Source organism: Octopus bimaculoides, chromosome 26, assembly GCF_046866305.1.
Source record: "Octopus bimaculoides isolate indiv1 chromosome 26, ASM4686630v1, whole genome shotgun sequence".
Classification (NCBI taxonomy): Eukaryota; Metazoa; Mollusca; class Cephalopoda; order Octopoda; family Octopodidae; genus Octopus; species Octopus bimaculoides.
In genome coordinates, this window is record NC_142953.1 from 30,045,591 (window position 1) to 30,063,090 (window position 17,500).

The following is a 17,500-nucleotide window of genomic DNA, read 5'->3' on the forward strand; positions in this document are numbered from 1 at the left end:
TTTTTTTGCCAAATAAGCACAGAGTGCATGGTGTGTTTATTTGGCAAAAAAAAAGTGACCATCCTGAAATAGAACAATATTGGTTTCAACACACGATTTCACCTCAGGAATCTTGCAACACAAATTGATCTTTATATTTTTATATAAATAGTAGGCAGTGGCAAGATTTAGCTGCTATTTCTCAATGTACATCTCCCTCTCATCACACCACTTTCGTCTCACTTCATACATCTCTATCCCCCATCCTGGTTGGCAGGGCATCTGTTTGACTTTGACATTTCCCCAAATGTCACATTTCTGTAACAGGACACCTTGCCTCAACAACAACAACAACAACAACTGCTGCAGTAGGTGTCGCAGTCGTAGTGGTGATGGTGACAGAAGTAGTGATCAGTGACTGTAGACCAAGTGTCTCTCTAATTTCTGTATGAAAGGGTGTTAGAAATTATACTTAATGTGTGTGTGTTTGTGCATGTATGTCTACCTATGTGTGTGTATGTGTGCCAAAATTAGAATTACTATTATTATTATTAAAACCAAAAGCTGGTTGAATTGTTAGCACACTGGACGAAATACTTAGCAGCATTTCGGCCATCACATACCTATCAAGTATTGGGGTCAGTGTAATCGGCTCCCTCCCTCCCCTAAAAAATTTCAGGCCTTGTGTCCAAAGTAGAAGAGATTATTATTATTATTATTATTATTATTGCTGACTTACGGGGTTTATGTCAGCTGCTGTCACGTGTGGGACAGATCTGTCTATTGGCCAAGTCCATAGTGATGATTACCCTACTGTCCACCTTTAATCAGGCAAGTAATTCAGTTTTCCTTTGCCTGGTGGACGAGGCTGAAAGGTATGAGGACCGATACATCCCTCTTTGGGAGAGGAAGTCTCATCGTTTCACTTGGAAAGGAAATTGAGGATGGAGAGGGAAGTGGTGTCCTCGAGTGAGTTTATTGAAAGTTGCAAAAAATGTCGAGAGTGGCTGGTACCTCTCTAAGCGTAGACCTTTGAGTCAGAGAAAGGGAATTGAGAGGTACACTTGCCCCTAGTGCTCAGGGAGATCTTGAATAGTAAGGTTCCTTGATTATCCGGAGAGGTCATCCTGGATCAGGAGGACTCCATCTTTATCATTCCCCCCTTTTTTTTGTTCACCTCCGTATAATGTGTTTCCCTTCCTTTTCACTGTACTTCATGTACACATACTCTCTTTTTCTTTTTATAATTTATTTTATCATTTCATTATATGTAAATTTCCACACTTTGTCCCCCACCCCCTCATCCTGTTGTCAAATTAATGAAATCGTTATTTCACCAAGGTTAACTTTGCCTTTTATCCTTTCGGGTTGATGAAATGAGTACCAGTTATGCACTGGGGTCGATGGAATCAACTGGGCCCCTCCCCCAAAATGTCAGGTCTTGTGCCTTTAGTAGAAAGGATTATTATTATTATTATTATTAAGGATGTGAGCTGGCAGAATTGTTAGCAAGCTGGGTGAAATGCTTAGCGGTATTTTGTCTCGCTACATTCTGAGTTCAAATTCTGCTAAGGCCGACTTAGCTTTTTCATCCTTTCGGGGTCTATAGATTAAGTACCAGTGAAACACTGGGGTCGATGTAATCAACTAGTCCCCTCCTGCAAAGTTTTACTTTTTAGTAGAAAGGATTATTATTATTAAGACAGCAAGACATTCCGAGTTCAAATGCTGCCAAGGTCAACTTTGCTTTTTATCCTCTCGGGGTCCATAAAATAAATAGCAGCCAAGCACCGAGGTTGATGTAATCGAGTAGCCCCCTCCACCTTCAGCAAGAGGCACCACGCCTTGTGCCTCTTGCTAAAATTATCATTATCATTATTCTCGTCATTTAAGGCAGTGAGCTGACAGAATCGTTAACACTTAATTGACTAGCTTCCGCCCCTAAAACAATTTCTGGCTTTCTGCCTAAAGAGGAAGGGATCATTATTATTATTATTATTATTATTATTAAACTATCAGGATCAACCCTCGCTTCTCAAAATAGTTGGCTTTTGGTCCTATGTTAGAAACAATGGTTGTTTGTATATTTTGTTTTTAAATTTATTGTAATTTATGTTTTTTTGTTTTTGTTGTCTTCCGTCAGGTAAAACCCTGTGAGCTGAACATGTCAGGACGTTTGCTGGGAAGACTGGACATGTTGAACCTAAGTGACAAACACGATTCCCGTAACCTCGGCAACGGACACTCCTCAGCCCCCTCCCCGTTGAAACTTTTTGGCCAAGCCAAGAAACGCATCAATGACATCTTCAGAGAGATTGGGGAGTACATTTATGAATGTGATTCCTTTGTTCAAGGTATTTATCATTTCACGTCTTCATCTGCTCCTCTACCCCTGAGTCAGACCTGGTCCAGAGGAGCCCAGAAGGTGTTTCTGCAACCATGTTGTCAGGGACATAATTATTCTACAAAGGTGGACCAAAAGCCAAAGCACAAAATAAGTTCGGATACGCTCTGGAAATGGAAATGTCCAAAGACCTGCTTCAGTTTTTCTAAAATTGAATAAAATAAATAAAATAATGATGAACACGTGGACTGTTTGACCTGAAGAAAATTCCAACTGGGCCCCACCGACAAGGTCATGTGTTGTTTATCTTGATATGAGATCGCTATGTCACCACATATATGGTTGTGATGCCTGTGCATGGTGTATCCTTATCAGATGGGTAGTCACGAGGAATATACTGGGCTTCGTATATTTGTACCCCAGTGTCACTTTGATGACATATGCTGCTCTCTCAATAATAATAATAATAATAATAATAGTGTAATAGGAATGAAATGTCAAATGTTATGGTGTGTGACTTTTGGTCCACCCTGTATGTCTCTGCTTTCTTAGCCATCAAATTCTCCAAATTCTTTGCCATCAAATTTGATAGCAAAGAATCCAAACTAGATTGAAAACCTCTATAATGCAGATAAATAAGTACCAAATATGACAATCTCAATGCTAAAAGGCTGGAGAGTGAACTAAATTAAAACCAATCAAATTTTCCTGTTAATTTACATTCCAACCACCAACTTAATAATGACAAATATATTTTCCTGATTATGTCATTATTTTGAAGATTAATTATAATAAAGCTTTGTATTTCAGCAAAAATATGGTATCAAAAGGGTTAAAGGAATCTAAGAATGTATCAAAATTTCTGTGACAGTGATGCTGGTTTACAATCTTCACGTGATGTCAAGACCAGTGCACACACACACACACAAACACACACGTTCCCCCCATTCCCTCTCTATCTCTCTCCCTCTCCTATATGTCGCATATTATTTTCAGAAACCTTGAAAGTTGCTCAAGATCTCGTAACAGATGATTATGCAGAAAGAGTGAAAGGGTTCAAGCAGAAAGTGGATGGAATTGTAGAAGTGTTATCCAGGGATCACATGAAAGTGGTCTTTTTTGGTCGGTAAGTCAGTCTGTTTTGTACGTATATATATATATATATGTGTGTGTGTGTGGCTGTTGTTATTACTGTTTAGCCCTAGGTTTCATTCTGACTGGTGGACAAAATTATGATCAGAAGTGTTCCGAATATTGTCTTTACTTCAGTCATTCTTTCAGTATCTGGGACAAACATCGTCTACCGGTCTCTGTCTTCATCATCATCATCATCATCATCATTGTTTTAATGTCTATTTAAAGGATAAAAATGGAGAAAGGCACTTGTGCTGCTCTTTCTAATGTCAATCACTTTACAGTGTGTGATGCACACACACACACACACACACACACACATGACAGGCTTCTTTCAGTTTCCGTTTATCAAATCTTCTTGCAAGGCTTTGGTCAGTCTGGAGCATTAGTAGTCAGGAGACATTTACCCAAGGTGCCATGCAGTAGGACTGAACCCAAGATCACATGATTGGGAAGCAAGCTTCTCAACCACACAGCCATGCCTGCACCTATCCAATATGTCCTTCTATTACTTAAAATAATGACTGACAATTTGTGGTGGGGGAGCTGCTATTTCTAGGAATCAAAAAACCCTGAAGGAAATCTCCCTTATTGTCTTTCATCCCTGTGTGTTACACTAATTGTAATTAGGGACTTTATATGTTTAGCTCTGCCTCTACCTATCAGGTTACTAAATATGTTTTTTGTTTTTTGGTGTATGGTGGTGAGGGAGTTTAGTCAGTTACTTATCAACCTCATGATATCACTGGTACTTATATAACAAATTATTGTAGTACTTAATGGTGTGTTACTATGTTGTTGCTGATGTTGTTGTGTTTCCTCTATGCCAGGACATCAAACGGTAAAAGTACTGTGATAAATGCTATGTTGAGGGACAAGATACTGCCAAGTGGTATAGGGCACACCACAAACTGTTTCCTCCAGGTCGAAGGGTCTGACTCCAACGAGGCTGTCTTACTCACTGCCGACTCAGACACGCCCAAGAGTATCAATGTAAGTCTATACACTGCCTACCTCTCTTTCTCTCTCTCACTCACTCACTCCTGCTCTCACTCACTCACTCCCACTCTCACTCACTCGCTCCCGCTCTCACTCACTCGCTCCCGCTCTCACTCACTCGCTCCCACGCTCACTCACTCACTCCCACTCTCACTCGCTCCCGCTCTCACTCACTCACTTTCACTCTCACTCACTCACTCCCACTCTCACTCACTCACTCCCACTCTCACTCGCTCCCGCTCACTCACTTTCACTCTCACTCACTCACTCCCACTCTCACTCACTTGCTTCCTCTCTCGCTCCCGCTCTCAATTCACTCGCTCCTGCTCTTTCATTCGCTCCTGCGCTCTCTCTTTCACTCCCTCTCTCACTTGCTCCTTTTCTCACTCTCTCTCACTGTCCCTTTTTTTCTTTTTCACTCTCCTCCTCCTCCTCACTCTTCCACTCCTCTCACTCTCTCTCCAACTATTTCTCATTGTTGTGTCTTTTTGTTATAAACAGAACAGGTTCCCAAGATCATATTTTGGAAGTCCTCACTGGTTACTTTACTCTCTCTTTCTCTCCTCAGGACATCAAGCAATTGGCCCACGCCCTCAGCAACTTAAAGCTTGATTCAAATGCGTGCATACGGATTCTTTGGCCAAAAGACAAGTGCCGCCTGCTCAAAGAAGATGTAATCCTAGTTGACAGGTAAGAGAAAGAAAGAAAGCAACTTTTTGTATCCCCGGTGCAGGAAGTCCTGCCATTTCTCTATGCTTGGTGCCAGGGTTTCTTCCATTTTCTGTGTGGGGGGTGTGAGGGGTCTTTCCATTCTCGGATTGTTGTCTGTGACACTAGAAAACATTGTGAAATGTGGAAAATTAGTGGAAAAGTTGAGACAAGAATGCCAACAACAGTGGCTGAATACTGACTATAACATTACGTGTGTGTGTGTATGTATATATATTATTATAAAAAGGAGAAAATGCATTATTCCTTTTACATTGCAGTTAATTAGTTCCAAAATATATTATTGTTGTTAAATCATTTCAAAATATATTATTGTTGTTAAATCATTTCAAAATATATTATTATATTTTCTAACATATATTATGTCCAGGAGTGGCTGTGTAGTAAGAAGCTTGCTTCCCAACCACGTGGTTCCGGGTTCAGTCCCACTTCATGGCACCTTGGGCAAGTGTCTTCTACTATAGCCACGGGCTGACCAAAGCCTTGTGAGTGGATTTGGTAGACGGAAACTGAAAGAAACCTGTCATATGTATATTTGTGTCTGTGTTTGTCCCCCTCCCATCACTGCTTAACAACCGGTGTTGGTGTGTTTACATCCCCATAACTTAGCGGTTCGGCAAAAAAGACCAATAGGGTAAGTACTAGGCTTAAAAAATAAGTCCTGGAGTCTATATGTTCAGCTAAAACTTAAAGCAGTGCTCCAGCATGACTGAAACAAGTAAGGGACTAAAAGCATAATATGGCTTTGGAGGTGCCAGCCAGGGCCCTAGTAGAACAGAAGGCAGTCATCGAAGGTGCCGTATAGTGGGATTGAAACCAGAGCAGAAGAATTGAGAAGCAAACTTCTTAACCATACAATGTGTGTGTGTGTGTGTGTGTCCATCCATCCTATCTTTTTTCTTTTACTTGTTTCACTCACTGGACTGCGGTCATGCTGGAGCACAACCGTGAAGGGCTTCAGTCAACCCTTGTACTTGTTTTTTCTAAATCTGGTACTTATTCTATCGGTCTTTTTTGTTGTTATAAGAATGTAAACGAACCAACAGTGGAGTGGGGACAAACATTAACACACACACATGCGCATGATGGGTTTCCTTACAGTTTCTGCATACGAAATTCCCTCACAATTCATTGGTTGGCCCTGGGCCATGGTAGAAGACACTTGCCCAATGTGTTGTGCAGTGAGACTGGACTTGAAACCTTACGGCTGGACAGTGAGCTGCTTGACTGCACAGCCATGTCCCTTCCGACACAGACAGCGTGTCACAATTTTTTAAAACCGGGATAAACACTCTGATAAATACTGCATCCCCACGTGTGATAAGGGGTGGCTAAAATATAGCAGCCAAAACCTCAAAACATCACTTTGCAAGCCATGGCAGCAGAGCAGATTGTGAAAATGGTGATGGTTTATTGCTGTGTGTTCAATTTTCTCTCTCTCTCTCTCTCTCTCTCTCTCTCTCTCAGCCCTGGCATTGATGTGTCCCCTGATCTTGACAACTGGATTGATGCTCACTGTTTGGATGCAGATGTCTTCGTTCTGGTTGCCAATGCTGAATCAACCCTCATGCAAACTGTAAGTACTCTCCCTTTCACTCAATCATTACTCCTCATCATTCTCTCCTCCCACCTTATCACTCTTCTATGCTTTCTCTTTCACTTTGTTACTCCTCCCACTTTACCTCTCCTCCCTACTTTCTCATCCCACTGCTTCTGATTCTTCTTGTCACCTCCCACAACTCCTCCCCACCTTGTCTCTCACCCTAATACTCCTCGCCAGTCTCTCTTCCCACCTTACCACTTTTCTCTATCTTATCTCTCATCCCGCTACTCTTCACCATTGACTCCCCTTTGCTTTCTCTCTCTCTCTCTCTCTCTCTCTCTCTCTCTCTCACACTGCCACTCCTCCCTACCACTGCTCAGTACTTTATATCTCACCCTGCTACTCCTGATTCTTGTCACCACTGCTCCCCCCTCACCTACTCTCATAAGACTCATCAAGGGGTCCTCTACGTGATCAGTTGACTTTGCTAGAAATAGCAGCCAAATTTCCTTAAAATCCCATACTACCATATTAAAAAAAAAAAAAAGCTGGACACTTTGTACAGTGTTGTCTTAGATAAGACTAGCAGAGATACTCGGCCTTGCTCGGGGTTAAAATGGCATAGATTTTTATTGCTTTACTTGTTTCAGTCATGTGACTGCGGCCATGGTGGAGCACCGTCGTTGGTCGAAGAAATCAACCACAGGATTTATTCTTTGTAAGCCTAGTACCCATTCTGTCAGTGCCTTTTACCAAACCGCTAAGTTACGGGAATGTAAACACAGCAACATCAGTTGTCAAGCAATGGTGGGGGTACAAACACAAGACACAGGAACACACATACACAAATATACACATATATACGACAGTCTTCTTTCAGTTTCCGTGTACGAAATCCATTCACAAGATTTTGGTCAGCCTGAGGCTATAGTAAGCATGCATATATATATATATATACATACATACATCCCTTTATTAACATGAGTGTGTTACCGTCACACACAGATAGGAAAGCTTTGTTTTTTTTCTGCCGAGTGCTTATATGCCTCGTTATTAGACTATTTTCGTTAGTCATTGTACAGTGAACGCCATAAACTTCAATGTTTATAAAAATACCATTATTATTATTATTTAAATGATTGTAAAATACGGCGTCGTATAAGAAATCCATTTGCACCGAAAGCATATGAATATATGCGTATATACGTACATGCATTTATGCGTATATACGTGCATGTATGTACATACCTACATCTACCTGTATATATAGATGCATATCTGGGTGCAGGACGCTGCAAAAAAAACGTGGACAGTTTCGTAACATTGTTTACAAAAAAAAGGCTGATCGTTTGCGAAGGAGCGTGTCTACAGTCCCCCATGTTCACGCACGACCAGCCATGAGGAGAGCAACGGATATTCAGCAAATCGTTTTATATTGATCACTCGCCAAAAAAAGACGAAATTTTAAAAAATCTGTTCTCTCTCTCTCTCTTTCTCTCACTCTCTCTGTTCTCTCTTTCTCTCACTTTATCTCTCTCTTTCTCTCTCTCTCTCTCTTTATCTCTCTCTCTCTCTCTCTCACTCTCTTTATCTCTCTCTCACTCTCTCTTTACACCGTCGCTAGAAGGGGACTTAACTCGTGTTTGCAAATGCTGGTGTATTTCTCCCACTTAAAAATTGTTACAAGTTATGGTTTAAAATGATTTTTAATGCAAAAATTCAGCTCTTAGGAAGCGAAAAAAAAAAAAAAAAATAATAATAATAAATGGCCGATTCCGGGCATTTTCGACCATGAGGAATCTATTGGTGCGACTCCCAGATTGCTATCTTGTAAGGTGTGGATTTCTATAGATGCAACATACCCACACACAATATGTACTGATATCCATAAAGACAGGAATGTCACCACTGGAATGCCTCTTTGATCATGTCTCAGCTGGATCGTGGCAGACCAGGGGCTAAACTACTGCTTCTGCTCTCAACACTCACACCATTACTATGTCTTCTTTATACCATTCTTGTACTTATCACTCTCTCCCTCCCTCCCTCATATCAGCTACTCTTTCTACGTTACACCTATTTCCATCATTTTCATCTCAGTCATCGTCGTCCTTTTTATTATCTTCGTTATTACTTTTCGTTATCGTCACCATCCTTATGACTATCGCTGCCATTGTAATCATCATCATCATCATAGCTTATAGCCATCACATTCATCACCAGCATCATCATCATCATATTTTATCTTGTTTTAGTCGTAGGACTGTGACCATGCTGAGGCACCACCTTGAAGGGGCTTAGTGGAATACATTGACCCCCACTCTTCATGTCTGGTACTTATCGCATCAGTTTTTTTGGTTGACCGCTAAGTCACAAACACAAAAGCATGTGTGTACACACACACACATAAACATGAATGTATTGCACTTTGATGGACTTCCACACAGCTTCCCTCAACCAAATTTACTCACAAAGGCATTGGTTGGCCCAGGGCTATAATTGAAGATACTTGCCCAAGGAACCAAGCAATGGGACTGGCCCTGAAAATACAGGACTGCAAAGTGAGCTCCTTAACCACACAGCCATCCCATTCGCTTATAATCTATAATCATCATCATCAACACTACCATTCTTTCTATCATCATCATCATCATCATCATCATCCAGTTCTAAGAATTGACATTTTTTAAAAAATTTATTTTTGATTTTTATTTCAGGAAAAGAATTTTTTCCACAAAGTCAGCTCTAAACTCTCTAAACCAAATATCTTTATCTTACAAAACAGATGGGATGTTTCGGCTATTGAAGAAGATATTGAAGCAGTAGGTGTTTTTTATATATGTGTGTGTGTAGAAATATATGCACGTCTGTGTGGATATTTCACCTTTCATCATCATCGTTTAACGTCCGTTCTATGCTGGCATGGGTTGGACGGTTTGACTGAGGTCTGAAAAGCCAGAAGGCTGCACCAGGTTCCAATCTGATCTGGCAATGTTTCTACAGCTGGATGTTGTTTCGAATGCCAACCACTCAGAGAGTGTAGTGGGTGGTTTTTACGTGCCACCAGCACGGGAGCCAGTCAGGCAGCCCTGGCATCAAGCACGTTCAGATAATGCTTTTTACTGCCACTGGCACGGGAGCCAGTCAGGAGGCACTGTCATCAGCCATGTTCAGATGATGTTTTTACATGCCACTGGCACAGGAGCTAGTCATGCAGACCTGGCATCGACCACGTTCGGCTGGTGCTTTTACGTGCCACCAACACGGGAGCCAGTCAGCGGGCACTGGCCACAGCTATGATTTTGGTTTTACTTGACTCAACAGGTCTTCTTAAGCATATCATATTGTCCAACGCATCAAGGGTACTCTTAAATGGGCTGGACATGCAACACTGGCATCAGCCATGGCTGCAATCTCACTTTAGTTGTCAGGTCTTCTCAATCACAGCATATTTCCAAAGGTCCTGGTCTCCTGTCATTGCCTCTTTGAAGCCCAATGTTTGAAGGTTGTGCTTCACCACCTCATCCCATGTCTTCCTGGCTCTACCTCTTCCACAGGTTCCCTCCACAGTTAGGTAGTGGCACTTCCTCACACAGCTGTCCTCATCCATATGTAACACATGGCCATACCAGCACCGTTGTCTCTCTTGCACATCACATCTGATGCTTCTTATGTCCAACTTTTCTCTCAGGGCATTCACACTCCGTCATGTGTGCACACTGACATTACACATCCAGCTGATCATACTAGCTTCATTTCTTTCAAGCATACGCATGTCCTCAGCAGTCATGGCCCATGTTTCACTGCCATGTAGCATGGCAGTTCACACACATGCATTATACAGTCTACCTATCACCCTTAGTTGCTAGCAGAGGTAGGAACTCCCTGAACTTTACCCAGGCTATTCGTATTCTGGCCACTACACTCTCAGAGCAACCATCCCCACTACAGACTTGGTCGCTTAGGTAGTAGAGGCTATTAATTACTTCTAGTTTCTTCCCCTGGCATGTGATGGAATCTGTTTTCTGTACATCTTCAATGTTTATTGCTCCTGTGCATGTCACACACAAAAACTATTTTCCCGGTTAACCTTCCTTTGATATTGCTGCACCTTTTATGTGTCCATAGCTTACACTGAGTACTTCGTATGAAGTTTCTACCTACACCTTTTCTACAGATCGAGCAGGGCCATCTACCTGAAGGGGATTGGGATTTGTCAGCTTTCCTACTTCCTACTGTAAAGCTATAAAGGGGTCAATACGTTTGAAAGAGATCTCTTACTCCACACAGCTGCAAAAGGCAAAAAGTGAGCAGGTGACTTATTAACAGGAGAAATAAAGAACATCTTGTGAATGTCTTGAGTTTTGTAAAAGCAAACACTTAATGAAAATAAATACAAATACACACACAGACAGGCATGAGTGTGGCTGTGTGGTTAAGAAGTTTGCTTCCCAGCCACATTGTTTCAGGTTCATTCCTACAAGGCACCTTGGGCAAATGTCTTCTATTATGCACACATATATATACAGCTATTTACATACATACACACACACACACATATGCATATTTACATAATACATACTTATATACATACATACATACATACATACAGTGACAAACAGACTGACATAGACTAAAGCATAGTTATGTTGGCAGGAAATTGGCTATGCAACCACGCAGGGGTCAGTTCCACTACATGCCATTTTTACCAAATGCCTTTAACTGTTTCTTCAAGTCAATTCATGTCATCTGAGTAGAAGTTGTAAATGGAAACAGAATAGAAGCTCCTTCCTGTGTATATGTTAATGTGTGTTTGTGTGTGTGTGAGTGTCAATCAAATTGACCCCAGCGTTTACTTTTTAAGTCTTCTACTTATTCTACCAATTTATAGACTAACCGAAGCCTTGTGAGTGGATCTGGAAGGCAGAAACTGTGGATACCTGTTGTGTGTGTGTGTGTGTTTCCTTGTCTTGATATTCTGTGATAGTTGGTGTTCTTCATATCCAACCTTCTGTGTCTGGTCATGGAAAAATAACCTGTGAGGGTTGACAACAGGAAGAGCATCCTGCTGTAGAAAATCTGCCTCAACATATTCCGTCTGACCCATGCTGGCATAGAAAAGGTGACATGATAATGATGATGACAATTCAATGACATATTGTGTGTGTGTATACAAGTATGAGTGAGTGAGCTGTTGGCCTTTAAATAAATGGCATGCATATATGCTTATGGACATATCACATTGAATGCACCAGTTCTCGTCCGACCATCAAAGTTAAGCAATGTTGAGCCTAGTGAGTACTTAGATGAGTGACCGCTTGGGAAACCTAGGTGCTATAAGCATCTCACATTCTACAGGCGGTGCTCCATCATGGCCACAGTCAAATGATGGAAACAAATGAAAGAATAAAAGAATATATGTGTATGTCTGGGTTGTAATCATTGAATGTTTTTTCTTTTCGTTTGTGTTTCAGTTTTTTTTCTCTGTTTGTGTTTCAGGTCAGAAAACAACACATGGAACGCAATGTCCAATTTCTTGGTAAGGAACTGAATGTAGTGCGACCAGAAGACGCTGAAACCCGTGTGTTCTTTGTGTCGGCACGAGAAGCCTTAATGTCCCGGTTACATGAAGATAAAGGAACGCCAACACCAGGTAAGTCTTTCTTTGATTGTCACCTTTAGCCATGCCTACCTCTCCATAACTATGGCATGCCTAGTGGATAGGGGTGGGGGGCTTTGATAACCTTTATGTCAACTACCTGTCCCTAACGATTGGATACCAGGTGTTGTTTGACAGTTGTAAATGAGTGTCACTGTCATACAAGCAACGTCCTTCATTTACGGTTTACCATGAAAAACATGTCTCCAAGCAACACATTTCTGCATGGCCAGACAAGTGGGGGTTGATGACAGGAAGGGCATCCAACCACAGACATTCTAATTCAACAAATCTCATTAAGCCCCCCACACAAGCATAATGACACCGATGATTATCTATGGTTCCAGAACAACAGGTAGGAAAGTAGTTCTGTTGTCTTTTCATGAAATAAATCCAAACGGTCTGAACGAATGTCTTTGCAGCAGATATTTTCTGTTACTCTTGCTGAACCCTAATCCTAATCCTAACCCTAACCCTAATCCTAACCCCGCCAGCTCAGCCCCTTATTAAACAAGCCTATGATCGAAGATATTCAAGCCACAAACATTGCATCTTTGTAATTCCCCAACACCACCCCCGTCAATGGTGGCGTTGGGATTTGTTTCAGTTAGAGTTTCTGTGTTTGGATGCCCTTTCTTGGCTGGAGGGCTTGGTGGCAACGGAGACAACACTGACCTAGCACACTTGCATGTGTGAAGCTGATATGGGCACGCACACACGCACACACACACACACACACACACATGATAGGCTTCCTCGCAGTTTCCATCCACCAAATTCCCTCAAGGCATTGGTTGGCCCTGTGTTATAGTAGAAGACATTTACCCAAGATGTCCTGCATTGGGATTGAACTCATAACGACATAGTTGCTATACCTGCCCTGATTTGCAAATGTTTGTTTTCCTCATAAATCCAAAATGTAATCATAAAATCTAAACTCTTTTCTCTCTCACTTTTTTTCTTTTTCTTTTTTCGTTTTTTCTGTTTTTAGTTGGTGCCTTACAGGAAGGTTTTCAAGTTCGTTTATTTGAATTTGCAAACTTTGAACGAACATTTGAGGTACGGTCAATACATTGCCCCTTTTCTACTTTTTTATTTCCCGTTTTTTTTTGTCTTTTTACTTAGCATTGATACTAACCCAGTGGTTTAACTGTTGCACCTGTGGTCACAAAACCCTGGTTCAATTCCCTGACCAGGCTGTGTTGTTTCCTTGAGCAATACACTTCATTTCACATTACTCAAGCCCCACTCGACTGAATGAGTATACCCTGTAATGGGTTGGTGTTCCTGTTCAGGGGATAACATTGTGATCTCATGTTCAATATTTCTTCTGTGTCCGTCTCGACATCGAGATTTCTCTTTGGCATGATTGCTATGAAAACAAAACGATTATAAACTCTTTTGAGCTAAATCTAAAAAATGTGTTTATTTTTGCAATTAAGTAATAGACCCTTAAATATATTTAATAGTGAAAAAAACAAATAAAATAAAAAAAGAGCAAAAAAATAAATGCAACTGTACATGAAATAGGACTCTTATAATAATTCTGAAATGAACACTCCGATTCCCAGTCTATGATTCATCATATTCAAAGGGAAAACACAGTAGAATATAAGATGGCTAACGAGGATTCTATTTGTTGATAGACAGACAGGTAGCTAAGTTAGTGTCAGCATAGAACAGAAAACTGCTGACGAGAATTATATTTGCCAAAAGATAGATAAATAAGTTATTGTTAAGAGACACTCACTCTCTCTCTTCCTCTTTCTCAGCCACTCATTAGCACCCTCTCTGCCTCTCCCATTCACTAACTCTCTATTTCTCTCTCTCTCTTTTAGGAATGTATCTCCAAGTCTGCTGTGAAGACAAAGTTTGAATTACACACAGAACGTGGTAAACACATCAGCAGTAACTTGCGCACCGTAATGGAAGATGTGCATCAAAGAAGTCTCCAACGCAGGTCTACACTGTCGGCACTTACTTCTTCTTCTTCTTCTCTTTCAGTTGTGTGCAGTGTATGCACGTTGTGTGCTGTGCACTCATCCCTTCTCTGCATAGATTTGTCTAGATTAACGCTTGACCAATGGAAGGTAGGAAGGAGCTGTTCTGGTCCCCAGCTAATTTCTTCAAGGAAGGGACGGACACACATTCATGCATGCATGCACACGCATCTCATGTCAGTTTCAACAAATTACGGCGGAACTTGATAAATAGAACTTAAAGGGAGGTAAATCAAATAGAACAAGGTATTTTGTTCAATGCTCTACTGATTCTGCTAGCTGCTTCCATTTGATGGTAATGGTTTCTATGTTAGTTTTGGTCATTCAGTCAAGCAACCTTACTCTGAAAGTAGCTGAGTATTCCATAGACACGCATACTTGCTGTAATCCTCAAGCAGAATCAGTACAACACAGGATTTAACATGGCTAGAACTTTGAATTACAGAGGTACAAAGGAATATATATATATATATCATCATCATCGTTTAATGTCCGCTTTCCATGCTAGCATGGGTTGGACGATTTGACTGAGGACTGGTGAAACCAGATGGCTACACCAGCCTCCAATCTGATTTGGCAGAGTTTCTACAGCTGGATGCCCTTCCTAACGCCAACCACTCAGAGAGTGTAGTGGGTGCTTTTACGTGCCACCCGCACGAAGGCCATATATATGTCATCATCATCAACAGTTAACATCTGTTGTCCATGTTGGCATGGACTCGACAGTGTGACCAAAGCTGGAAAACTCCACCAGGCTCCAGTCTGATCTGGTATGGTTTCTACAGCTGGATGCCCTTCCTAACACCAACCACTCCATAGAGTGCTTTTAACTGGCACCAGCACCAGTATCTGCTCTTCCATGGTGGACAGGACTTCTTTAGAACGGCAGGGCACCAGATGTCTCAGTCCTTAACCATCTCCTTTGTAAGGCTCAATGTCTTGATATTGTCCTTCAGTATTTCATCCCATGTCTTCCTGGGTCTCCCTCTTCCACAAGTCCCAGCCACTTTGATTGGCACCACTGGATGCAACTATCAACTGCCATATGGATCACATGACCTAACCAGTGCAGTCTCTTCTCTTACTGCATCGAATTCCTCTTATGCCCAACTTTTCCCTCAAAACATTAGCGCTCTGTTGCGCACACACACACACACGTATACACACACTCACAGACATTATTTATCAAAGCTCTTTGCTGGACCAGAAAGCATTCTTCATCAGGTTTGCCTTTATTTTCATTTCATTTGCCATTAATGCCACCACATGGCCATAGCTCATCCTCCAACCCCACAAGTATTCTAACTTAAGTAGTAAATTCTACACAATATGTAGAAAATATCAGTTGGTCTTTTTATTTTGGTTAATTTAGGGGAACTGGCTTCTTTTTCTTAGTTTCATTATTATTATTATTATTATTATTAAGGTGACGAGCTGGCAGAATCGTTAGCATACCAGGTGAAATGGTTAGTTGCATTTCGTTCATTTGAGTTCAAATTCCACCAAGCTCAACTTTGTTTGTCATAATTTCAGGGTTGATAAAATGAGGACCAGTTAAACAGTGGGGGTTAATGTAATCGACTATTCCCTTTTCCCCCAAATTTCAGGCCTTGTGAAGGATTATTATTATTATTATTATTATTATTCTGTAAGGCATTGAGCTGGCAGAATCGTTAGCACGCTGGGCAAATGACTTAGTGGCATTTTGTCCGTTTTCACATTCTGAGTTCAAACTCCACTGAGGTCAACTTTACCTTTCGTCCTTCCACAGTTGATTGAATAACATAAGTATCAGATACAAACACTGGGGTCAATATAATCAACATAACCCCTCCCCCAAAATTGCTGGCTTTGTGCCAGAATTTGAAATCAATATTAAGGTGATATAATAATAATAATAATAATGGTAATAGTAGTAGTAGTTGTAGTAGTAGTAATAATGCCAGAATAAACTTCTTCCGGATATTTCTGTGATGCTGCATGTGTCCCTACCCCCTACCCCCTTGTATTGACATCAGTCTTCCTCCCTAATAGCATCATAATCCATCCTTCATCAATGAATCCCTGGACCCCCCCCCTAACATTGCAATATGTAGTTTTGCTTCTGTATATATTGTTGAATATTTTATTTCTATTTGTATTGTTGATGATGATGATGGTTGTTGTGAGTGTGATGATGACAGCAGTTGTGGTGCTGACAAAAGGTGACAGTTGTGAGGTTGAGGGTAGTGATGGTGATGATGATTGCTTGTTATGATTACAGTGCTTGTTGCGATGATGATGATGATATTTGTTGTGATTGTGATGTTGGTTGTTACCATTGTGACAATAGCAATGTTTATTGTGGTGTTGGTGGTGGTGGTGGTGGTGGTTGAGATGAAGTGAAGGCGCATGGCTCAGTGGTTACAGCATCAAGCTTACAATCTTGAGGTTGGGAGTTCGATTCCCGGACCGGGCTGCGTGTTGTGTTCTTGAGCAAGACACTTTGTTTCACGTTGCTCCAGTTCACTCAGCTGTAGAAATGAGTTGCAACATCTCTGGTGCCAAGCTGCATCGGCCCCTTTGCCTTTTCCCTTAGATAACATCGGTGGTGCGGAGAGGGGAGGCTGGTATGCATGGGTAACTGCTGGTCTTCCATAAACAACCTTGCCCGGACTTCTGCCTGGGAGGGTAACTTTCTAAGTGCAATCCCCTGGTCAGCCATGACCGAAGGAGGTCTCCTCCTCGGTGGTTGAGATGTTAATGGTTGTAACGGTGATGGCTGTTGTGATTGAGATGGTGATGGTTATTGTGATGATGATGGTGGTTGTGATAATAATGTCAATTAGGATGCCATTCGTTTCAGTTTTCTAACGACCTTTTTTTTTTTTTACTTGCAATGTAATTACAAAAAATGAGTTTGTAGTGGCCACAGCATATGACTGGTATTTTGATGAACCTGGACAAGATTTTAATCCAGAACTCCAATTGGAGTTCTGAAGTATTTATTCCTGGTGTTGCCATGTATGTGTCTCTTCCTTACTAGAACCAACAACTGTTATTACTTTATTCTCAACAAATCAATGAGGGAATTTACCAGAGTGCGGGGTGAGGGTCACTTGAGTACGAGAGGA

General features: G+C 41.3%; 1 protein-coding gene and 1 pseudogene across 4 annotated transcripts in view; both read left to right on the forward strand.

Annotated features, from left to right (window-relative positions):
* LOC106881618 (mitofusin-2) overlaps positions 1-17,500 on the forward strand; it is a 53,121-nt gene that overhangs the window by 11,293 nt on the left and 24,328 nt on the right. For all 4 annotated transcript variants that reach the window (XR_016238509.1, XR_008266864.2, XM_014932082.3 and 1 more), the window contains exons 2-10: positions 2,123-2,333; positions 3,320-3,449; positions 4,288-4,450; positions 5,025-5,146; positions 6,653-6,761; positions 9,446-9,550; positions 12,228-12,381; positions 13,379-13,446; positions 14,226-14,347. Coding sequence is in view for 2 of the 4 variants with exons in the window: in XM_014932082.3 (XP_014787568.1) it covers positions 2,144-2,333; positions 3,320-3,449; positions 4,288-4,450; positions 5,025-5,146; positions 6,653-6,761; positions 9,446-9,550; positions 12,228-12,381; positions 13,379-13,446; positions 14,226-14,347 (1,163 nt within the window). In the remaining 2 variants the exon portion in view is untranslated. The remainder of the gene's footprint in view (positions 1-2,122; positions 2,334-3,319; positions 3,450-4,287; positions 4,451-5,024; positions 5,147-6,652; positions 6,762-9,445; positions 9,551-12,227; positions 12,382-13,378; positions 13,447-14,225; positions 14,348-17,500) is intronic.
* LOC128250942 (5S ribosomal RNA) lies at positions 11,953-12,071 on the forward strand (annotated as a pseudogene).